Here is a 24,719-nt window from a genome sequence, read left to right on the forward strand (position 1 = left end):
CTGGAACTTTTCTACTTCATCTCTGATGCCTTACCTCTTCCCCTGCCCTGAATACAAAACAAGCCATGGGCAACGATTTTTCCATAAACATTAATATTCAAAAGAATTTCTATCTCAATAGGTCATGCTTAAGGCAAAATACAATACTGACTGACAGGAAAATGTATTTGGTGGTGATATAGGCACAGGGAAGATGATGTGGATGGATAAAGGTCCATTATCACGCCGGTGCCCCTACTTGTGCTTATCCAGCTGTCTCAATACCTCCCTTCTGTAATGGATTTGGAGCCCTCACATCTAAAAATAGCTGAAGGTCTCTGAACAACCTTACACTGCTTTATGGAATGTAGAGACGCTCTTGTTCTCAAGAGACCAGGGGTATGGTTTCAGATATAAAGCTGTAGTGACTAACAGGCATCTCTTTCAACCCAGACAATGCTGTTCAGTGGGGCAGATATCCCCTGCTGTGGCCTGTGCAACAGATAACCCTGTGAATGTGTGAGGCTCAGAAATGATAGCTGATGGTGGGCACCCAATGGGACATGCCTGTAGAGATGTGACAACAATGGCCTGCATATTCACAAAAAACAGCAGACTGAATTTACTGCTGTGACATTGAAATCGTAATACCATTTTCCATGCTGTGGTAAAATATATTAATCAATATCTAATTAAATAATGTCCAGAATCTCCACTGTGTGTGAAAGCTGAAATACGACGTTTCACCTCTGTGAGGCACACATGACCAGATGGTATCTGAAGTGTGATAATTGAGAGAAGACGGGGAGAGCTGAAATTACAGGATCGTGACAAAGCCAGAAAGCAGGCCTAGTTTTATCTAGTATTTTTATCTGCTCTAATATAAAGATAGGCCACTTCAAAAGTCAAACTCCCACTGTTATTCTTCTATGACATTTTGCTCATAGCCTCTGTGGGTCAAGCAGATTTTTTTTTTAATTTTAGGACAGAGCCAGCAATATCACCTTGGGCTGTGATGAGCTGCACAAATCCTAAGGTAACGACAGCTGCCCCCTGTATCTAACTGTCAGTGGCTCTCTGACTTGGAGACAGGTTCATGTCTGGGAGGCATATTCTGTGATGTCGCTGCAGGTGGGGAGAGGGATCTATCTGCCTGTCAAATATACAAGGGACTTCCAGCACAGACTGTCTGTGCTCCACTTATAGGGGTTAAAGACGTGTCCATCTTAAGGAGCCCCGGCCACACACTTGTCTGTTTTGATTTAAGACCAGGCTCCTCTTTTGCACATGCATGTGAGTGTTTATAGAAAAAATTGATAGAGAGTGTTCTTGTGTCTCATGTCTCAGCCATCTCAGCTCAGCTGATTTGGAGTATTTAATATTTCTTTGGACCCGGAGCACAGCATGTCTTATTTCACATGTAAACTGTGCACTTGAAGGACTGTTCCGCCAGCACGGGTTTCTTCTAGATGGACATGAATGTTTTTGTTACACTTGTAATTTGATTATAAACGAGAGCAATTAAAAGTAAGCTGAAGAGTGTTGTGTAGATGCCGATTGAAATACCATAACTACAAGGCTAAAAAAGCTAAGCCATTTCCTGCTAAATAATCAACACAAAGCCTTTGGTGATTATCTCGCACCTGATCAAGAAATCCTGGCAAACCCATGGGAACTGGACTGCTTTTTTTTTATATTTAGATAATGGATGCATTTTGAGTGGAGTATCATCACTTTCTCCAGCTGGCAGTTAATGGCAGAATAAATCTGATGGATAAATTATAAGTATGCAAGGTTCTTCATAAATCCTCTGTTAATTTTAACACATGCACACCTACACACCCACTCATCCATGAGGTGGTGTTCAACCCCATAGGCCTCCGTGTTAACAGCTTAATCAATCTGGATAACAAGACTGTAGCTGGGGCAGATGGAATTGAATATAGTACTCAGGCTTGCAGTCCAACTAAAGAATGCTAATTAAAACCTCCCATCTTAAATCAGTTACTTATTATAATGCAAATACAGCATAATGGTCCAGCTTTAATTTATTTTTTTGTCTATGTCTGAGCAGCATTATTAACGAGAGCCAAAGCAGTTATCGGAGCACCACTGTCAACACAAAATGTGCTGTCACAACTAATGATTCCAATTCAAAAGATGAAAGTGTGGAAAATAATGGAAGATGGCATAATACAACCAACCAGCACATTGTAACTCACCGTAATAAATACATAATTAGGAACTGTTACACATGAGAAGTGGCTTCAACAAATCAACTTACTTGCTTTATAACAAATCAAACGTGGCAGTTTCAAGTAGTTAACGTAGTCATGCTATAAAGCTTTAAGAAGTATCCATTTCACTCTTTAAAGCTGCAATGGGTTTTGTTGTCAGCTCATTGTCAGTCAATTGGGTAACGCTTCAGTGGTACCCATCTGTCTCAGTTATGGTTCTACTCAAGCAAAAGCCATTAACCCACAGACAACTGAGGCTGTTGTTACAGTAGATTGCGAGTCTGGTCAATTAGGTCAGCTCTTGCCTGAGACAAGTTAATCACTGGCTTCCAGGACCAAACGTATAGTTTCTCACATACTATTAAAATCACCATCTGGTGCAGAGATCGCTGGCCACACGTTACACTACAATGACCCAGGACTCTCACAATATTGAGGATTATCTGACTTTTGCTCCAATGTTTGAAACTACATCCAATGTCTGTTAATGGTTAATTCATTTCTTGTGCACCTGTTTCATTTCAGTTGAGCGTAAGAGGAGCTCATGCATTTTTCTGTCACTCAAAGTCACGCTAATTTCTGTACTGTTGCTCTTCTGCGCTCTCTCTGTCACACAGACACTCAGCGCAGCAGAACACCGGGTGGACACAGGGAAACATAAATAAAAGCCCAAAGTTTAGCTATCAATAGACAAACCTCAACCTCTAACTGCTAAAGGAGGCGCGTCCGGTCTCCTTAAGACTGTCTGCCTAGGAGAAACATTGGTTTCTTTACCTATATGTACTGTATACAGTACAGTATGCATTATAATCTGTACTGACAAAGTTTTATTTCTTGTCTATCGGGCAACATACGGCAACACCGGCATAACTGTAACAGGCCAATATCATTCAACAAGAGCTGGCCGAAATATCGGCTGGGTTCTAATGAAATGTGAGGTAGCATTATTTACTCCTGACAGTCTGGAACCCACACTGTCCAGATTTAGTAGGTTATAGGGAAAACGATATAGCATCATTGAGGATCAGAATTATTGGTTTTAAACTCCTGGCAGGGGGGAAAATCAAGTCTTACATTGCAGAGCTGAAGAAAAATAAAATGAGTGCAACTTACCCTAATCATGAGGACAGCCTTACGAATGTCACGAATGCCATCATATACCAGACGGGATGCATCAATGAACTCATTCTCATCCACAGGTTGTGAGGGGTTTGCACTCAAGGCCTCCACAGCAGACTCCACTTGCTCGGTGAACCGTGGCATGACTGAAGGAAGCCGAGATGAAGGGTGGAAGAAGAAAACGTCAATGAAAATTCACCCCCAAAAACACAGAGAACAGAACCTAAAAAAAAATCATGGTGTAAATAGTATTGAACTTTATCAATATTTGAAAAAGTCAGAGCTATATGTTGCGCAAACTCACAGTCTAGCCAATTCCAACAAACAACCAAAAAAGAGGAAGTGAGATTGTGAAAGCATTAGCAGTCAGGTGGGAATTTAACAGAGCGGTTTACATTGGCCCACTTATCTACAGCTGTGACATTGTTCTTGACATTGCAGGTTATCATAAACCATTTGACAAAAAAACATCAAATCTACTGGGGAAATAATATTTGTGATTATTATCGGTGATCTCCTCAAAGATACTAATAAGTACTAATTAAGTTCTGTTGAAAAAAAGAAACAAAATTCAAGTGCAACTAAAGATAGTTTTCTCTGGAGGAATTTTTCATTGTTGGTATGGAACACGAAGCTGAAGAGAACAGATCCCTGATTTGGCATAACAGAGTTTTCCAATACAAGGCTTCACAAAGCTGCCCCAGCGGGCATGTATTGTGCATCATTGACAATTTGATAACTGCTCTGGAAGGCTCTTCAGCACATTTGCATTAATATTCAATATTTCGGATTTAGCTGCTACTTTATGGGAGTGGCATAGATGTTAGGGTGTTGACGTGGAGGGATGAAGCAGTGGGATCGAGAAACAAAAGAGGATTTGGTTTTGTGCTTACAGACTGTTTACAACCGGCAGGCTTCTGTATGAAAACGATGTTACGAAGGAAACAAGCAATCTGGTCATAGAGATTTTTACAGCCACAGTGATGACTTTCATCAACCTTCTACGAATGACTCTTTCAAATCAGTTAACATGAACTAAGTCACAAAGGAGCAACATTGCAATGTTATCCGTGTTAAATATACTATTAATGGACTGTGTCGCTGGGTCCCTACATGTCTGAAACAGCAGCTCTGTCCTGCGGTGTGCCTCAGGGCTCTTTCCAGGGTCCCATTTTATCAGCACTGTATGTGCTCCCCTCTAGGCCAAATTATAAAGCAGTTCAAAAGGAATATCGTATCACTGTTATGCTGATGACATACAACTGTACATGTCCTTTAAACCTGACAAACTTCACCTATTGCACAAATGGCTGACTGCCATTGAGGACTGAATGGCTGACAACTTCCTACAGCTTAATGCAGACAAGACTGAGGTCCTGATCTTAGCTTCAGACAGTGTAGCCACCAAGGTGTCTCTGTGTATTGGATCCCTTTCCTCAGCCGTTCAGTCCAACCTTAAAAACCGTGGTGATATTTTTGACCAATCCATGTCTTTAGTCGCATGTCAAATCACTCACCCGTACATGCTTCTTTCACCTCAGAAACATTGGCAAACTAAAATGTGTTGTTTCAAAACCAGAACCTGCTGGTTGCCCATTAGGTTCAGGATCCAGTTCAAAATCCTTGTTGTTACTTATAGGGCCCTCCATGGTCACGCCCCAGAATATATAATTGACCTGGTCCAACATTACACCACCAGTAGGTCACTTAGGTCTTCTGATCAGAGCTTACTGGCTGTCCCGCGCACCCGTTCGAAAACAAAAGGTGATTCCTATAATTTCATTTTGAAAAGGACTTAAGAAAACCTGCCTGCCTTTCTTGACTGCTAATGGGTCCAGCCTAAAGAGGGGGAAGCCATTCCAGATCTGACAACGGACAAATTGTTCTGCCACCGTGTTGCTCGCTGCTTATTGAAGCTACCCCTTCAAGTAGGAAGAGTAATTACAAAAGACTGGTTGAAATTTGCATGAATTAGTGCAAACATTGCTGGGTAACGTAAACACGTACTACTGGTGCCAGCGTGGGAATGTCTCACCAGTAACCAAACTTGAAAACAGTCTTAACTTATTGATTATTCAGTTCCTTATTTAGGTGTAAATACAGTCTGTTGGCAGCAATTACATCATTATGTTTCTTTGGTACCTGTGTTCGTGAGGAGCTTGGTGGCCTCCAAGACCTTCTCGGTGTAGACTCCAGGTTCATAATTGTCCATTTCAGAAGTGACCACATGGACAACTCTGGCAGCACGGCCTCGAATAGCGCCAGCAGTGCGATCCAAACCATCCACATCTTTCTCTTGCAGAGCAATGACACACTTATTCACATCCTCCAGGATGTGGTTCTCTGGGGACGTATGATATGTGGTTAGTCGTGTATACATTTTATTAGTCAAACATGTTGAAAGCATGCAATCAGCCTGCCTGCATGGAGAGAAGATTACTTGAGATGGCACTTCATCTTTTTTCATCCACGACATGCTTTAATTAAAGATGGAACATGTTTATATAAGTAACAACAAGAAAATACATAGTCAGGAAATTAAAAGGGCCACTGGGATGCTTACGTATATAGTGGGGAGAGCGCAAGACAAATTCTCAGACTGCTTATTAATGGGGCTCCTGTAAAATGCTAATTTCTACAGTGTAAATGACAGTCTGTCCTTGGCTGGAGGTGAGAGAAGTCACTCTGCTAAATGCTTAATGAGAACTCTTTAAGGGTATGCCTGACAAACCATTTGTGTGCTTTAACACGCGTGACAGGATGTCAATCTAAGATGTAGTTCTACTGATGCTGCTATGCTTCCCTCTGTAGAGGCCAGTCAGCTTTGGTAGATGTGACTCATCAGAGAAGACGAACACCACAGATATGGTTAATAAACCATATTGTCTATTTTTACATTTTAAAACATCACAAATCCAGATCAGTCCCACAGTATGACATTTTTTTTTTTATCCTTCACAAATAAACCTCACTTACCAGACACACAAAGGAAGTCATCAATTGAGGTGATGTCATCCACAGCATCAGTCAGGACACGGACCTGCTTTTCCCACTGGTCCTTGAACAAATCCATATTGTCCTGGGCCACCTTACTGTTGGGCTTGGCAGCAAGGGCCAGCGCTGCATTAATCACCTGTAACCACCCAATTACAACCATTAAAGCTCAATTACAGCACAGCCCTTAGCCACAAGATTAGCATAGGTTGATTGCACGAAAAAAAAAAAAACACCCCCATTCCCCAGCCTCAATGTTAGGATTGCATCACGAAGCAAATTCCTTCCTTGGAGTGATTATAGACAGACGAGTGTTTTGAAGGACTGAGTGGAAAGAAACTAAGAGCTGCTTGTTTTGGGGAAGACACATCTGTGCATATCACAGCTCAAGATGGATGGGAGTCATTAGATGAGATTCATCAGAGCCGTGGCAGCATAGTGAAGAGAGCTGGCATGGCCCTGAAGTAGAGATGAGGGACAGGTAGTTGGTACGGTAAAGCTTGTGAGCTCATGAGCTCAATGGTAATAAGATTGACAACCAAGCCAGATGTGTTATTTGTATTCGGCATAATGTGATTTTGACCTTAATTTGATACCAATTAAGGTGTGGTAATTGCAAAACGGCAATTGAAGCTGGTGCTAGACCAGTAGAGACGCACGGAGTGTGACTGATTGTTATGTTGTGGGAGGGATTACGATAGGATTAAGGCGAGGGATAGGGTTAGAGACCAGCTGAGTGACAGTGAATCAACCAATCACAGCAGCATAGTGTTTGGAGCAGGGGTGTCCAACCTTTTTTTCCCCTCTGAGAGCTTCTTTGTTTTATTGGTAGATCGCAATTCTACTGGTTGGAGACCCGTGGTTTAGATTGTGTCCCTTTGGTTGAGCCAATCTAGTACAAACGACGGAATATTATCTAGTAGGGTTAAAAAAAAAACTAAAAAAAAAACTATGCAAGTAGTCCCCCAGTAAAAAAAAATAAAAATGGAGGAGCATCATTATTAATGTCCACTGAGCTCCCAAAGATGTTCACAATCAGTGAGCTGGGTCGAAGTTGGGGGGAAAACAGCTCGGTACCTGGGGACACAGAGTTTCCAGTTGAGATGCGGCCATGCGGACCAGCTTTACACCCTCCTCATTGTTGGAAATGGAGCATGCCAGGTTGGCCACCTAAAAAGAAAACACACAAAAAATGTATTCATTATCCAAAGAGAAGGAGTCTTACATCGACTTATTTTGAGATAAAACAAACAAAAAAGGCAATATATAGATACATAATTAAACTTGGATAAGTTCATTATGGTAGCCTGTTTTAGGAATTCTTCTCTATCAGAAATAGAGCAGCCCTGCAATGCAACTAATCCATGTGGAATACAAACCCACTGCTGAGGATTAATTTATAAAGCTGCTAAAATGATACAATATGATGGCAGAGGGGGAAACCAGAGCAGTAGGAGGGAAAAAACAAAAGCAAATCTGTTGCTGAATGAACAGATAAAATAAAAATGCTGTACTCGTTTCCCAAAAAATAGTAATGCAAATGTAAGTTGTAGCTGGTAACTCAAGGACGTGATTCTTCTCAGTGAGTAAATCACTAGACTGCCAGATTGCCATTACGCTCCCGGAGAGGCAAATATTCCTGACACTTTCAAAAACTGAGCAGTGGAATGAAAACTAGAGTGCTGAGCTCAGCAAGTCTTGCTTGCAGCTGCCAACATTTATGGTTTGTGAGTATATTTCCATGTACTGACCAACAAATCAAACTCTCCTACAATTATTTCTAAATATTCTTGCATCTTGCACAGTAACATTATGCATATTCTTATAGTCACAAAAATTTAGGTCAGAGACTTTGAAGATTCCCATTTGTTGGTTGGAATGTGCTGGTAACAATGCTGAAACAGAATGCTCGGGATCGGAGGAACTGTGCCAAAATGGGATTATCAAATGGAATTTTTTTTTTATTATTTTTTTTTGCTGAAACATAATCAATTACAAAGGCAAAAAACAACTCATCACTGCACAACAGCAGGAATAGGGACAGTGAGTTTTTTTTGGTTTTTTTTAACAGCTTGGGTCTTATTTTTTTATTTTCAGCCATCAAGCTGTTATATTTTGCTCACTTTACTTGTTGAGATCTGGGTCACAAAGCAACATAAGCACAGGGACTATCACTGCCATTGTAAACAAAACCCTGGTTTTACCAGAATATTTAAAACAGAATGCAACAGAACTGTCAGGAAGTAGGATCAGAAACTGCATTTAAACACATATCTTCACAAGTCACATTGGGCAACACCAAAGCAGAAAATTGCATTTAAAAATCCAACTTATTGTTTTTTGAATTTTTTTCAAAACAAGACAGCAAAGCTGCTTGTTTGTGTCCTCCTCAACTACATTGGGTTCTGGCATGGGAAGTTTGAAGCTTGGAGATAAAAAAATAAAATAAAAAAAAAACTATTAAAAAAGCAAATACATGTGGGACAAACCTATGGAAATGAGCCTTGAAAAAGGAAGAAAAGAAAAAGGATTCTCTATTAAAGAGCCGGGGGTGGAACGCCTCACTGCTTCTGCAAGAGTGGTAGAGCGAATAAGAGTATGAAAGATCCTCTCCTCCAACTCTTTAGCTCTACAAGACGCCCGACCCCCACCTCAACATTCCAGAGCAATTTTGCTGATGAGAAGCACTTATTTCACTGCACTGATGAAGCACTGAAACATTGATATATACACATAACCTACGTCATTATGCAAACACATATAACGAGCAAAGGGAGAGCATTCAGTAATCCATGAGGATGAGAGAGTGGTTATGGAAAGGAAAGCTAGCACTTTATGGAGAGACCTGTGTTTTTACTTTCATGATCTCTCACATTAAGTTTTTACTAACACTCACTGTGAACCACTGGGAGAGGAGCCATTTTAGCATAGAGGCAAAACAAAAGACAAGAGGAACCAAACAGGAAAATTCCACCCTCAACTGTACAAATGTTGTTCCACTTTGCAGTACTCGACCACATCATTTAAAGTATCAGAGGAGCCAGACTCTTAGATGAGTCTATGCAAACAATTACAAAATGCACCTGCATAAATTGTATTTTTCTTTCCACAGAAAAATACAATAGCAGCTTTTTCATGCTACAGAGTCACATAAACCTTTTCTGATCTTTATATTTTACTACTTTAATCCTAAACTTCTTACACCACGACAACCGTTTTAACATGAGAGGCAATATTTGTAATTGCCACTTAATGCAGCAGACCAATAAATGACGTTTTTTTTTTTCCATTTATGAAGCTACACAAAGAACAGACAATCAGATAAACGTTATCCTTATCATGGTGCATCATTAAACCCATTAAGTCACTATCCTTTCTTTTTCATTTCCACATGAAAAAGCATCCATAAATTTGTCCGTAATAGCTGCAAAACTGTTAGGCCAAAAAACACAGTCGTGAGCTGTATGGATAAGAAAGGTGAGATAATTCCTCCTTATTAGGCCACAGTGAGATTTGAAAAACTCCAACAAAAACTGATATTTCCTATTACTAATCCAAACTGGAAATTAGAGAAAAAGCTTTATAATAATGAGTCAGTAATGTTAGTGAACCTGTTCTGAAAAATTTCAACTGCAACACAACCAAATTTGATGCCATAGAAAAGAGGTACAACAAAAGACACATCCATTTTAGCATTACAAGTACTAGGCAGCCTCTTTAGTGAATGTACCACGATGGGCAACCTTTTAAAAATCGTGCCACTTGCATTTTAATAATAGATATGGTCTGGTAGAGTACAGAGACCTCCAGGGTGGAAGGGGTTAACTACCAATCAGTGCACCGGTTTAGAAGAAATGCTAGATGTGAGAATCTGTGAATAACACAATGGATCTTATGTAGATTTTAAATCGATGAGATGACAAACAAGAGTGATGAGAAATGTCTACCACTACTGTCTCATCATTCCAACATTATGCAGCTTCAATAAATCATACCGTCTCATATATCATGCAAAACAATGTATATTCTTCTTCATAAACAGAGGACCAATTACTTTAAATGCTCAGAAAATGCAGACAGAAAGCAAAGAAGTGGAGCCAAAACAGGGGTACAAACCAGATTGTAAATATTTCTCTTGGTTGCTAGGGGTGGATGTATTTTGTTAGCTATGAATGCAATCTTGTCCTTGTATTATGTATTATGCAAAGCATGGTTCCCCCAATATGGTTGGGCAATTTCCACCTCTGATTATACTATTCCATTGGATCACTGGTCCATGGAGGTGTCTCTGCATCTTCAGTTGTCATGTTGCACATCTCTATGACTTATAGTGGCTTTTCACTCCAAAGCTCATGATCAAAACAGAATGAGCACTCAAAACAAACATCAACTTATCTAAATAACGTAAACTAGCGCCCTGTCTAATGTCACTGCCATTCCATTTTCTGGTTGGAAGCCTTCAAGCTTGGTGCATGTCATATTGAATCCATTTCTTTTTTCCCTGTCATTCTCTGAATATGGGTCCGTCACAATGTGGCTTTCAAACAAATGTGTGTGAACTAATGGACCATTAGCCTTAGGGCAGCCTACACTTGCACAACTCATGATGTCATACAAACAGAACCTGAGATTGGTGGTGCTGCCGTTCCTACCACTGAACAGAAGACATACTGCATTTACACCATTTTCATTCTTTGTGATAAAGAACAAAACAGGTTGGTACCTTTCACCTCCATCCATTTACATCTATGGTGTTTGGCAGAGGCTCTTTTTCAGAACAGCTTACTGTACAGTTCAATACATACTTTGGACAATGCATTTGCTGGGAAATGTCAACCATTTTCAGTCAGAGGTGAAAGCTAACTTCGACTGTGAATTAGCTACCACTCAGAACACTGCACTGATGTTGACTTGCTCTACAGGAAGGCTTTTTGCTGAAATCTCATACAATGCATGACTGTGTTCTTTTGCCAATCACCAATAGTGCTGAAAAAGGAGTTCATCTAAAGTGACAAAATGAAACATTATGTTTATAAACATATCGATAATATCCTCAATACAATGAACTATATTTTTACAAATGTAAGGCAACAAAAATACTTTAAATAGGGCAAAAGATCATATGAATATTATATGAATATTGTGATATGATACTAGACATCATCTCAGATTTTAGATGTAATATGGCACAGATGTTGTGTTTTCATGGTTTTAAAGGCTGCATTCAGTAAAGCAATGTCATTTTCTGAAAACTGTTGGAGTAGCTCTGTTACTTGCCGTTACCCACACCAAGTCCTTATATCCACATTACTGATGATTATTTTTCCAAAATCATATTGTGTAAATACGTTGTTAAAACATCATTAATCATCTCTGCAGTATTAGTATGGAGGTATTTGGTCTTGATTTTGATATTGTCCATATCACCCAGCCCTACCTTCAATTGAGTTCCAATTTAATTTGGCATAAGTTCCTGTCTCTACATTACCTATGGATGCGATCTTTCCACCTCTAATAATCACACTGAACATAACTTTGAATTAATTCAGTTGTCTCCATCCATGCCCTTTCTGTCATTACATTAAATGTGTTCATTAATTATTTATAGTCTAGTTGTGCTTTAATATAGCAAAGAAATGTCAACTGACTGTGCTTCTAGCACTTTTTTGAAGAGGAACACACACTTTTAATTGGAAAAAAAGAGGGTGAAGGTGTTTTTGAATTTATTTATTTTTGTTAATACATAGTTTGCAGCACAGCATGTGCTACTAAACATGCAAGATATAAATGATCCAAGTTTTATTGGTTAGAACTTTGTAGTTACCTTTAAACTGAGCTACCCAGCAGGTTTGGTTTTAACCATGCTTTCCAAATACGTATAACTTGACTATCAGCATGATGTGTTTTGTTTTGTTATTTTCCCTAGGTTTAGTTACAACTTAAAATGGGTAAGCAAAACAGTTTTTCATCATATTTAGAAGTCAGAACTTAAGTTTATCCAATTGCTGGCATGTTATTCAGTGGTTCTTCTTGAATATTTAACTATCTTTGCCAATTAACATATTGCTGATGAATATTTTAGTAATAATAACACCAAAGTAGCAGTTCAGTTCCACTTTACAGACATGGAGAATGTTGAAGTAAAATATTCTGGTTGAAGTCATGATAGCAAGAGATTTCAAGGGCTACATCTTCTATGCTAAAATGGACATCACACAGCATAAATATTTATAGACTAAGGTCTTCCAGTTCATTGAGAGTAACTCCATTATATCCAGCTGCACTTTTATCCGGAAAAATTGTTTTTTATTTAATGAACTTCATCTGTAACATGAGTAACTTTTAACCAAAGCTGTGCATTCTGTTCCTTCAGATATTCCATCAAAGTGTTATAAGCAGAAATATTAACAAAGTCCTCAAATGTCCTGCTCTAATGCCACATTTGACACTCTGGCCTTCACGAGCTACTTGAGGTTATACTTCCCAGTGTGGTCCTCTTTTCCCTCTGATTCTTCAGCAGTATCCCTGGTCAAAGTGTCTGTTGCCCTGCTTTGGCTGAATTTACTGATCCAGCTACACTCATCTCCATTTGCCCACAGGGAGAAGTCACTTTCAAATGTCAGCATATGGTGTTCAAACACAGGCCTTACAAAAACTGAAGGAAAGACCCCAAATGAGTACAGCTGGTGTTTGTCTTTGCTTGTTGTCTATCCCAGTCTATCATATTGCTTTGTCCCTTACATCTGCCGTCTTGTTGCCATGCATACAGAACTGGAGATAAAAAGCCTAGTCACTACTCCCCCCCCCAAAAAAAATACTCCTCTGGGTAAGAGCCAGGTTATCGTCTTCAAGATGTATTTCTGAAGAGGTTTTTTTCTATCATGTCAGAAATAAAATATTTGTATAGTTGTTCTAAACGGCACCACTGGAAGTATGGATGTTTCAACTGGGCTAATGGAGTACATTTTAAAAACCATAATAAATTATGGATAACAGAAACACCAATCTTATGTTGGAAAGGTCTGATGCATCACAATAAATACAGCTAATTTCAACTTTTTTTTTTTTCTGAATGCTTGTGTGTGTGTGCCAGACAGACAGACAGACAGACAGACAGACAGACAGACAGACAGACAGAACAAGAACAGCCGCAAAAGAAAAAAGCTCTGTTTTCATTAGGGGAAAATGATCTCAAAATTGTATGACAAGGGTATCTCTGAGGACAGAGCCACTGAAAGAAACAGAGAAGCTGGATGAAGACAGATGCTTTCTTTAAGCTAAGTTCAAATTTCCAATACTGATGGGATGGAAAGGAAAAATCTGAATGTTCTGTATTTGGGTCAGATCAGGTTTGGAGTGTGAAAGCACTGAAAATCTTACATTACCTCGATCAGCTTGTTGGCATGCTCACGAAACACCTGTGCATATTCCTTGACTTCTTTCTCATTGCCATTCTTGGCAGCTTCGATGAGGACCAGGAGGGGAACGTTGGTCTCGAGGAAAGAGTCAGAGACATGGTCCATCACAGCTTTACGCAGCTGTTGAATGAATAAGAAGAAAAGGCGCTGTTAAAAATAATACATACCCCTGTGCAAAACCTCTGTATATGTACTGATTTCTCAAAACACAGCTTGCTGACCTGACTGCACACTACACCTTCACTTTATACAGAAGGCAGACATCAGCTTCAAAAGGATTGCAAGTCATCTATCTGAGCTACAGATAAAATATTTGTTTTGGTGGTGATCTTTTTTGACACGAAAAGTTCAGTGAGCACAAGCACTGAGGTTACGGACGAGTTGAAGACACAGTGGAAAAAAAACATAAAATTCAACCTTGCGGAAATAAACAAACCTGTCTGCGAAGGTCTCTCGTCTTCTTCGTCATCCTGTCGATGGCTGTGTTCAGAGCATCACTCTTGTCCTTCCTTCCTGCCTGAAACATGAACAATGAAAGGAATTAGTGAGAAGTATAGTGCAGTGACAGCTACGTTTCCAACAAATTTGTTGCGGATGCTCATGTGACACACATCCTGATAAGCCCAAGGATCAGATTGAATTGAATCTATCTGTGTCCCAACGTGAAAAGATTGAACAGCCTGTGGACTGGAGCGAAAAAAGGCAAAAAGGAACAAATCTGCAGACATAATGTGGCTTTAGAATCTGCAGATAATAGGAATGTTCGTAGTTTCAAGTCATATCTCTCTCAAAATGCTTTCTCTTTAGCCCACTCTTGTTCCCTCTTCCTTAGTTTCTCTCTTTATCTGTAACTGTTTTAGATTGATAGAGTAGTCCGATGACTACAAATGTTTTAACATCATTCAACAATACTTGCTTGATCCGACTTATTTTCTGTCTTTGCTTTAGTTTCTCTAAAAAGAATGTTTTGCAAATGATTACAGTAAAGAAAAAAAAAGAAAAAAACAAGTCGGTTATAAAGAAAAAAGCAACAACAAAAAAATCCGGACTATTTCTAAGAGTATACATTGCGGCATTTTTGGTTTGTTGTTGATGAATGTGTGTGAATAATTCCATGGGTCATGTAAATGACGAGACAAATAAAAACATTCATTCATTTGTATAAAAATATGTTCCAGTGAGAATCTGTAATCAGTGATCTGTAAATCGTACTGCAGACATCCAGTGCGATCCGTTTTCCATCCTTTTATTTATTGTAAACAATTCTACTCTACACAGACCAGCTGTCAAAAGCACCATATTACCCTCCCATAAACACTGGAATCACTTTTTAACTCGCAGCATCGCGAGTGATCCACTGAGCCCACAACAGAGTTCAACGCTATCAATTAATTATAAACACACAATGAAAGCATGCATTGGTAAAAGGCACCCAGTTGGTTTCAAAAACAATTGATTTGCAGTATATCAGTGCAATATTTCATGAGCCCCGCAACCGTCTAAGTGTTGCAGTTGGTTGCAAACTGCATTTAAATCCAAAATTGTATTCATGCATGGATCAGGAACGGCTATCCAAATCCTGTCCAAAGCCTTCTGCCACCACAGCTCTCCTCATGGATGCTGTACAGAACACTGTTCAATATTACAGTAAACTATTTAAAGCAGCCTGGCATGCAGGCTAGTTTTTTGATGTGGAACTATTGAGCTGTCAAACATGAAGAAATTGCTTTATTTTCATCACTAACTTTAGTTTCTGTAATGTTTATAATTCTGAAAATTGAATAAGTGACAAGCAGAATTTGATTTTCTAACACTAAAAATGTTTGATTTGGTGTTCTCAAATTTTTAATCAGGTGATGCACAAATAATTTGTCATTGTGTATTATAAGAAGCTATTTGTCTCTGTGGTCTGAAAAGGCAAACATCAGCTACACAACTGTGAAAACTGGAAACACTTCCGAAACAAGTAGGGACTGGATTGGGTAGTGTGGTAGAGGTGACTTTGTAACACACTTGCAAAAAAAAACCCCAAAAAACAATAGCTCTTTGACCATGTTTGGAAAAATCAGACATGCTAAGTAACATTCTCAAAACAATCTCCCCCCCCCCCCAAAATCAAACATTATGGGGTGAGGCCAGTATTTTCCTCAATATCAATTTTTGGGAAGGAAACGGGAGGTTGGACAGCGTTTCTTGTGGAAAGCCACAACTATAAAGGCAATATATATGTGTTCAAATCTATCCACATCAGTGTGGAGATGGATATATTGTTTGCTCATGAATAAAAAGCAACTGAAAAAAGCCTTTGACGACGGCTGAGCACTAATGTAAAGCAACACTAAAAATAATAGTCTAAGCTCTTCCCCTCACGTCTAGTTATCCTCATCTTCAAGTAGAATGTGTGTTGATTAAAAGGTTACAATTTCCTACACATGGTTAACTGTGTAAATGATGTACAGTACCATCACAACACTATAGGCAGTAGTCACTCAGCTAAGCGTGACACAGTAGTCAAAGCCCTAACCACAGCACCCCACTGAGAGCAGAGAGATGTTCAGTCACATTCCTCAAGCTGCTCAGGCATAAGTTAACAATCTAAAACTTTCAGGAAGGATGGAGCGATAGAGTAAGAAAGAGAAAGACCGAGTGAGAGATGCACTAATACCAAAGAATCATAAAATTAGAGTAGAATTACAAGACCAGGCGACGGCATCAATGGAAAGTCAGAGAACCAGTTTGACTCGGGGCTCTTCATGACCCTCAATGCTTGAATCAAGTGCAACACAGCTCCATGGATGGTGGTGGCACTGACCTACTCCATCCCCCACTGCCCTTTGGGGGGGTTGTGCACAGAGTTAGGGGCCAGGGAGCGCCAAGAGCACTAATCCACTGTGATTTTTTTTTTTGCTGGCTGGATGCAGAACTGTGCTAGGGCTTTAGCCTGCTCGGCCCCAAGTCTTTCAATCCTATTTCATTCAGGCCTAGCCTATATTTCATTTCCACACCAGAGGGTTCTGAAACACTTCTCCGGGTGCTCATTATAGAGGCAGTTTCTCTGCGGCATCTTTTATGATACTCAGGTGAGTCTCAATCCGTCTCCTTCAGGACAGTTTTAGGAACATCCTTTTCTACAAAACCACCAGCCTGCTGGATTCTTTAAAAAAATTGCCAAGTGTCAAATCACAGAGCTCAACAATATTGCTTTTCAATATTTCACCAAGTTTGGTTAATTGTATGTCCATTAATTAGAATTTGCTTCTCAAACATCCTGAATCCCAAATGAAAAGCCAGCAAACAGACAGAGGGAATATATCATGCAAAGGTTCCTTCCTCACATTTTGTAGAAGAGTACAAGTGGGAGATGTACTCTACCACAATACATGTGGAGTTTAATATTAGCATGCAGGTCAATGTACCTGGAAAGTCAGTTGTTTTAAAGCCTAGGAATTGAAATTAATGAGAGAGTAATAAAAATTGTAATAGTAATTTTCAAATTCTGTGTGAAGTTTAGTGCCTTTGTGAAGTTAGTTCTGCGACGTAAAAAACATTTAATTATGAGAAATAGTACATTTGTTTTGGTTACTCTTTTAACTTTTTCACTGTCATCTGCTGCCAAAGAACAGAATGGAAATTGTATTCCCTCTTCTTTTATTGCACTCATTAAATTTGTTTGTCTGAAAGGGATACAACAAGATTTCAAACCCACATCAAGTAAATTCAGAGTAATGAGATTAATACATTCGTACAAAGCAAGGAGGAGAGTGGCAGGCTGCAGGAACCTGAGGGTGCGTTCAAGTAACAGATGCCCGAGTAAAACAAAAGGTGACGGAGCGATAGTATCCGTGCTTTATACTTTTTCTTCTATCTAGTGAGGCAGCTTTTACCCTCAAACCCATCTCAACAGACATTAAATAATTAAAGACTATAGGGATTAGAAATTATCTACGGACATGGCATTCTGTTTAGCAGTCTAAATGCTTCTGAAATGTAGCCTTCTTTTTACAAAACCATTTGCTCACAGTCAGAAAGGAAATCCTGTTCACAGCACTTTCGTTACTTTGATCTCACCTTGCATTTCACACCATCAAGCAGGTATTGAGCCTCGTCTATTACATTTTAAAAGCGAGCCTAATTTAACTTCAGAGCCGCTAGCCATACATCGCATGCCTCAAAAATTAAAGCACTGCACTCGAGATATGTAAATTATGAATATAAGCCCGACATCCTATGTTAGCGCTGCCGTGGTACACACACTGGGATGAGGCAATGCAGCACACCTTGCTCGTGATTGTATTGTCTAGAGCCACAAGTTACTAACTGCACTTTGTTTCGCTATTTTGTTTATGTCTCTCGTATACATTCATTCATAGTGGCTGCAGAACAACAGCAAGGCGAGGCGAAGATTTACAGCTGTGGTCAATTTCAACAGCAAGCTGCCGCAACACGTTCAAGATATCAATATTCCGATGGTGACGAGCCAGTGGGAGGGAAGGGGGATGCGAGAGGGAGGTGGAGGAAGACTAAGGTGCACAGGCACTGTGTATGAAGCAGAGAGCAAGTGACTGAGCAAGAGCGTGAGAGGGTGTTTGTGTGTGTGGGAGAGAAAAAGAGAGAGAGAAACAGTAGTGATGATCGACGCCAGGCTGCCACCACTCTGTAGCAGTGAGTGGCTGCAACAAAAAGCACAGAATAACATCCCCGACTCCCTGCTCTGCTTTTTTTCTCTCTCCCTGCGTCTCAGCTAGCAGACGAGCGCTGCGCTCACAGCTCTGCAGAAGCTATGCTGAGGCTGAGCCGGCATCGGAAGCAGGATCTCTGGCTGCCATCAACAAGTTAAGGTTGGAGGACCACATCCATGAAAGAGAAATGCTTGAGCTTCAATTAACCATCTGAGCTGACATCATTGCGGTGGAAGGGAAACAAAAGGGTAAAAAAAAAAGAAAAGGAAGAAAAAGGGAGGGGGGGGAGGTCTGTTCGCTGGAGTCGCTCTGGATGCAACTGATCAACTTAAAAAAAATATATAAATATCTGTTTCAAGGATTCGTGGGTTGAAGGAAAAAGATACGACCTCTTCTCTGATCCTGGATTTTAAAGGACTCGCGCAAAACAACTGGAATTAACATCATCTTGGGACATGGAATTTCATATTTTGTTTCAATTGGGTGGGTTCAAAATTGCTTTATTTCCAAAGAAGCCGATTCCTTTTGTGCTCACTCAAAAGGGCTTTTTCCCTTTGGATTTTTCTTCCATCTGGTTGCTCCAAGAGTCTGCGGAAAAGGACAGTTGAATGCAGCCTCCGATGTGCACAAAAGAATGGGTAAGTTAGCCCCTTTATATGGCACGTCTGACCATGAATAGAGAACACAAGTAAGAGTGAGGGAGGCTGAGGACTAAAAGCTCTTGTGCCTCGTCTATTTACTGCAATGGTCTTTCAATTTCCCTTCATGACCGACACACGACTTGGAAAGATCTACATTTTAAATAGCATTTCATTTTTACAGAGCACCTCTCATCAGATGAAAAAGAGTTCAGGATGAAAAAAATCTATTGATCATTACTATTATTGCTATTTTTTTTTAAGAGATGACCGCATGTTTGAGCTGGTTAAATATGGCGAAAAAAAAAAAAACATACAGCCATAGCCGACAAATGATAGACAGCAATTGAGGAAGACATTTCTATCAAAGCCAAACTGCACAGCACAAAATGTGGACCAAATATGCTAAATATAAATAGTTGGGTAGATGACAGAAAGTCCAGCTCATGCGTGTCACTGATCGTTAGATGCCGGACTAAAAGACATCTCCATTGAACCTGAGCTCAAATGTATCATGTTTACATACATTAGGAAGTAGCAAATGTGAAATATCTGAAGTGATACATGTATAGGAAAGACAGCCCAATCACCACTATGGATTACTTATAAATGCTCTGCAGAGATTACCTTTCCCGTCCCAGTTAATTTTTATGTCTTTAAACCCACCCAGGTTTCCATTCAAGGTGGCCATTGGTGGGACCTGCACCAGCGGCTGTGTGTGTGATCAGCATGCTCCTAGCGTGCCTGCTGTCTCCTGCATCGTGCACAACCTGCCCTCAAAAATGCCGCTGTGAGGACCTGCAGTTCTACTGCGACACCCAGGGGCTGAAGGCACCCCCAGATGGTGTGGACAAGGGAGCCCTGGGGTTGTCACTACGCCATAACAGCATCACTGAGCTCAGCCCTGATCAGTTCTATGGCTTCAGCCAGCTCACCTGGCTACATCTAGACCACAACCAGATTACCACGGTACAAGAGGACGCCTTTCAAGGGCTCTATAAACTGAAGGACCTCAATCTGAGCTCCAATCGTATCACCAAGTTGCCCAACACAACCTTCATCCACCTCATCAATCTACAGATACTGGACCTGTCTTTCAATCAGATGACTGCATTGGAACCAGAACTGTTTCACGGTCTGAGGAAACTCCAGATACTCCACCTTCGCTCCAATTTACTTCGCACCACACCTGTTCGGGCATTCTGGGACTGCCGCAGCCTGGAATATCTGGGCCTGAGCAGCAACCGTCTACGGAGCCTGGCCCGGAATGGATTTGCTGGGCTCATTAAGCTTAAAGAGCTCCACTTGGAACACAATCAGCTGACCAAGATTAACTTGGCCCATTTCCCTCGCCTTGTTGCCCTCCAGTTTCTATATCTGCAATGGAATAAGATCAGCAACCTGACATGTGGCATGGAATGGACCTGGACCACTTTAGAGAAGCTGGACCTCACAGGAAATGAAATCCGTGTCCTGACACCTGATGTGTTTCAAACGCTGCCTAATTTAAAGAATTTGCTGTTGGATAACAACAAACTAAGCAGCCTGGATCCCCAAGTTATGGATATGTGGCAGTCTCTGGGTACCATTGGGCTGTCAAGCAACCTTTGGGAATGTACCAAAAGGATTTGCTCTCTGGCAACTTGGCTAAGCACCTTCAAGGGAAGGTGGGAACATTCCATTCTCTGCCACAGTCCTGAGTATGCCCAAGGAGAGGAGATACTCGATGCTGTTTATGGATTCCAGCTTTGCCAGAATTTTTCAGCGCCGGTTGTTCAGACCGTCAGTACGACCACAGACGCTACGACAGCTGCAGACATGACAAGCTCCTTGTTTGGAATTATGCAGCCGACCCCCACACAGGACTATGCAGAGGATTTTGGGAGCTTTACCACGGTCACTACCACGTCAACCACAACACAAACACAACGCACTGCTCAAGCAACGACTGCTCCATTGGAAGAGGCAGCTGTAACAGATGACTTCTCAGCTACGGACAACACTGTTATGACTCATAGGGTTATCATTGGAACTATGGCCCTCCTATTTTCATTCTTTTTCATCATTTTCGTTGTGTTTATCTCACGGAAGTGCTGCCCTCCCACCCTGCGCCGGATACGCCACTGTTCGGCTATTCAGAACCGCAGACAGATGAGGACCCAGCAGCGACAGCCTATGGCAGACCTCGCTACACAGGTACCCTATAATGAGTACGAGCCCAGCCATGAAGAAGGAGCACTCGTGATCATCAACGGCTACGGGCAGTGCAAGTGTCAGCAACTGCCTTACAAAGAGTGTGAAGTATGAACTCTTATTTATTCCTAGAGCATATGGTTTGTCATTTGACCATTTCAGATGATACAGGGTTTGCTTTTTTGATTTGTTTTCCAGTTTATGTAAAAAGCATAATTTCTACGAGTGAGATTTGAGAATATGTGAGAAATGTTGACTGCTACAATGACAGAGGTTGGACAGTTTAGGGACGATGTAGAGATAGTCACAAATTTATTTTTCTATGAATGCAAGGTTGTTCATATCAGGCAGGGGCAATCATTTTAAAGAAGAAAATTGTAAACTGTGAGATTTGTCTCCACACTGTCTATATTCTGCAGCACAGAGAAACTACTTCGCCAAATGGCCCTCTGCTAACAGAATACATTAAGTGAAGAAATGTGATTTATGTCCTATTTCTTTAAAAAAAAAAAAAGAAAAGAAAAAAAGAAGTAAATATTTGATATCATGTTTCTAACTGCACCACAGGCACTGTAAGCCAGTCACTCAATCACTTGGGCAAATGAACTGGATCACTTGTCAGAATGTTTTTGTTTTACGGTTTCATTGTTTTGAGAGAACTATGATACATTAAAGAGAACCAAGACCAAACTCAACTTCTGAATTATAGCTGTAAAATAAATGTCATTATTGTTATTATGCTACAAATAAAGATAAATCCTCTTTTGGGGAGAGATAAATCCTGAAATTCTATTCAGTACACACTAATGGTATTACTTTCTCCAAATCAGACCTGAGTTAATTCGACAAATCAATAATCGTCCATCAGATCAAAAGGCTCTCGGTGTGAAGACAATATTTGGGTGGCAAAACACAAAAAATAGCTGCCCATAGCCAAAAGAGATTATTTTTTTTGGTTTTAGAAAATTGGATTGCTTCCAAAAATGTCTTCGGTGTGGAAATGCAACTAAATTTGTGTACTGAGAATGGAGAATTTATGATCAATTATATGGATTGGAGAAATGACCTCCTTAATCTGACATTAGCTCGTAAATACAAGGCTGCTTTGTAGCTGACTTAAATTGTTGGATGTTGGAGCTCCTGCTCATGAGGGCCAACCACCACAAATAAATTCACCACCTGTGGGATGCATGGAGCATTGATCACCTGTGGTTAATCTCCAGTATACTACACTGCTTCGTAGAAACTCGTGGATCACCACCTCACCTCAGACATGCAGATCAGAATATTAGACCTTCAAATGTTCACTGATCTGCACATGGATTCTTTGGTTACCAAATGCCATACAAACTGTGACTATAGCATTTCCAACAGCTTAACCTAGTTAAGTGCAACCTTCTGATTTGCTATAATACTCATAAATCAATAAACACACGCGCTAGTGAGGTGTGAGGGTGGCAAGTGAGAGAGTAATGAACAGCGCAAATGCCAGCTAGGAGAGCATTTCCGTCTGAAAATAAAACCTTTCCCAGCAGCCCATGCTCTTTACAGCTTACACACTAATCAGGACTGACAGGCTCAAGATTGAACCAATTAAGGCAAGGCAAAAAGAATCTAATATTCTGTCACCCACTCCAGTGATCCAGCAACATTTAGGTGTTCAACTACTCAAAAATAGTTCTAGTACAATCATCCTCTGCACCACCCAAAAACATCACTGAACCTTTTATTTTAACACACTGTTCTTGTTTTTAGTCTTGAAAATGCATTTATGGTGAAAATAAATATCATAAGTGTTGCTGGGTTAGCACTCGCAAGTGTCAAGTTAAACTGCGGTTAATACCCTGAGAGCAAATGAAGATCCAGTGATAAGCAAACAGCAAGCTTGGGTCAGGACACATTTGTATGCAGCAGGGAGAGGATGTGCATTAGCATCAGACTAAAGCTGCTGCCGCAGCTTCGCACTTCTTTGTGTTCAATTTGGTAGTGGGGGGCAGGGCGAAAGAGAGAGGGATTGAGAAGAATTGATGGGACGATGGAGAGGGCCAACTATGGGGTAATGTCTTATTTTATGAAAACCAATGAACGTCCTTCTGGCCAAGTAAAGGTAGCAGAGGATGGAGCGACTGAATAACCCTGCACCTTGGGCTTGAAATGCACACTGACCACACGGCAGCAACACATTTAGTCAACTGATCAGCCATCCAATGTTTGAACACAGAAGAATTAAAGTCAAACTCTTAACATTGGAAACCAGAATATGACATGTCATTATATTCCCAACAATTTATCATTTTCCACCTTCTAATTATGTTTGTCAAAGTCACCAATTAGGATGACCAGAATCATCTGGACATCCATGATCAACTTTAAAGTGGGATCTGTGGTTTTGAGCAATTAGGATGGACTTCATTGGCTGATGCCTTCAGGAAGTAGGAAGGAGGTATTATTTGTAGCTTCGTCTCTGTGTTGAGCTCGTCAAAATCTGGCTTCAAACTTCTCAATGAATGCTTGTGTCAACGTGTCTCAGAACATGCTCATAGGATGCCTACAACAATTTAAGGAAGTGCTTAGGTGAAACCAAAAACTGTTACACTTCATGTTTGAATCCAATGGAAAACATTGCATACACTGATCTTATTTCCAAAGCCAACTTCCTCCACTTTCTAATTTAGTTTTCTTCCAGCTTCGCACTGCTTTTACTATTGCCCTTCTAATCTGTCTTGCATGTACAAAAGTCAAAATTGAGTTCAATATTTCTTAGTGTCATTCAGCAAACATTATGGAAAGACCTCATTTTCGTTAACACCAAGAATGGGGCTGTATATGGAATTCCTATAAAGTTCTTTCAATCATTTGACATTTCACTGTTTAAGACTACGGTTGTACCAAGTGACTGAAAATCCACAAAATTTGTAGAAATATGCATCCCTTTGCACTCTGGCTCTTTGTAAACTGTTTTTGTTTCCTCTTGTCATCCTCAAGCCCTTGTCCCCACCCTGCCTAAAAATTAAAAAAAAAAAAAAAAAAAAAAAAGTGAACCAATCCCCTCTCTCTTACCCAAACTCTTTGTGCAAAATGAATGCTTTTCTCTTCCCATTTTCCTTTTGTATTGTAATATGTACAATTTCATATCTGTATAGTGGATAAGATGTGCCAAACTGAAAAGAAAAAAACATTGTCCCCTCAAAACATATATTTTTTAAATAAAATGGTTATAATTTACAATGTGTTTGCTAACTGATGGCTGCCCACAACTTGGTTTGGACTTTTATTACCTTTTGATTCAATGTATAAATCTTGAGTTTGCAAAACTCCATGAGCAAACTAAATCAAATCCAACCCTGGAGGTTGATATGCATGATTATATAATGAAAACCCCATGTGGCAATTTTAAAACATTTCTAATATACAGTTTAAAGCACCGAAGGATAAAGAATTAATTTGAGTCCAGTTCCCTTC

At 40.2% G+C, this 24,719-nt stretch overlaps 2 protein-coding genes across 3 annotated transcripts in view; one reads left to right on the forward strand and one right to left on the reverse strand.

Moving 5' to 3' along the window:
• Window positions 1-24,719, reverse strand: part of ctnna1 (catenin (cadherin-associated protein), alpha 1) — a 296,556-nt gene that overhangs the window by 242,333 nt on the left and 29,504 nt on the right. For both annotated transcript variants that reach the window (XR_011310847.1, XM_069696918.1), the window contains exons 8-13: window positions 14,184-14,264; window positions 13,715-13,867; window positions 7,407-7,499; window positions 6,312-6,468; window positions 5,478-5,678; window positions 3,330-3,481 (exon numbers count right to left, since the gene is read on the reverse strand). Coding sequence is in view for 1 of the 2 variants with exons in the window: in XM_069696918.1 (XP_069553019.1) it covers window positions 3,330-3,481; window positions 5,478-5,678; window positions 6,312-6,468; window positions 7,407-7,499; window positions 13,715-13,867; window positions 14,184-14,264 (837 nt within the window). In the remaining variant the exon portion in view is untranslated. The remainder of the gene's footprint in view (window positions 1-3,329; window positions 3,482-5,477; window positions 5,679-6,311; window positions 6,469-7,406; window positions 7,500-13,714; window positions 13,868-14,183; window positions 14,265-24,719) is intronic.
• Window positions 18,425-21,792, forward strand: lrrtm2 (leucine rich repeat transmembrane neuronal 2). Its single transcript, XM_069696917.1, has 2 exons — window positions 18,425-19,064; window positions 19,735-21,792. Exons 1-2 carry the CDS (start codon window positions 19,061-19,063, stop codon window positions 21,369-21,371), a joined length of 1,641 nt encoding a protein of 546 aa, XP_069553018.1. The 5' UTR covers window positions 18,425-19,060; the 3' UTR covers window positions 21,372-21,792.

The sequence above is a fragment of the Brachyistius frenatus genome, unplaced genomic scaffold (genome assembly GCF_029030835.1).
Source record: "Brachyistius frenatus isolate BFR_SWC_R1_liver_20210118 unplaced genomic scaffold, ASM2903083v1 Contig_22, whole genome shotgun sequence".
In the NCBI taxonomy this organism is placed as follows: domain Eukaryota; kingdom Metazoa; phylum Chordata; class Actinopteri; family Embiotocidae; genus Brachyistius; species Brachyistius frenatus.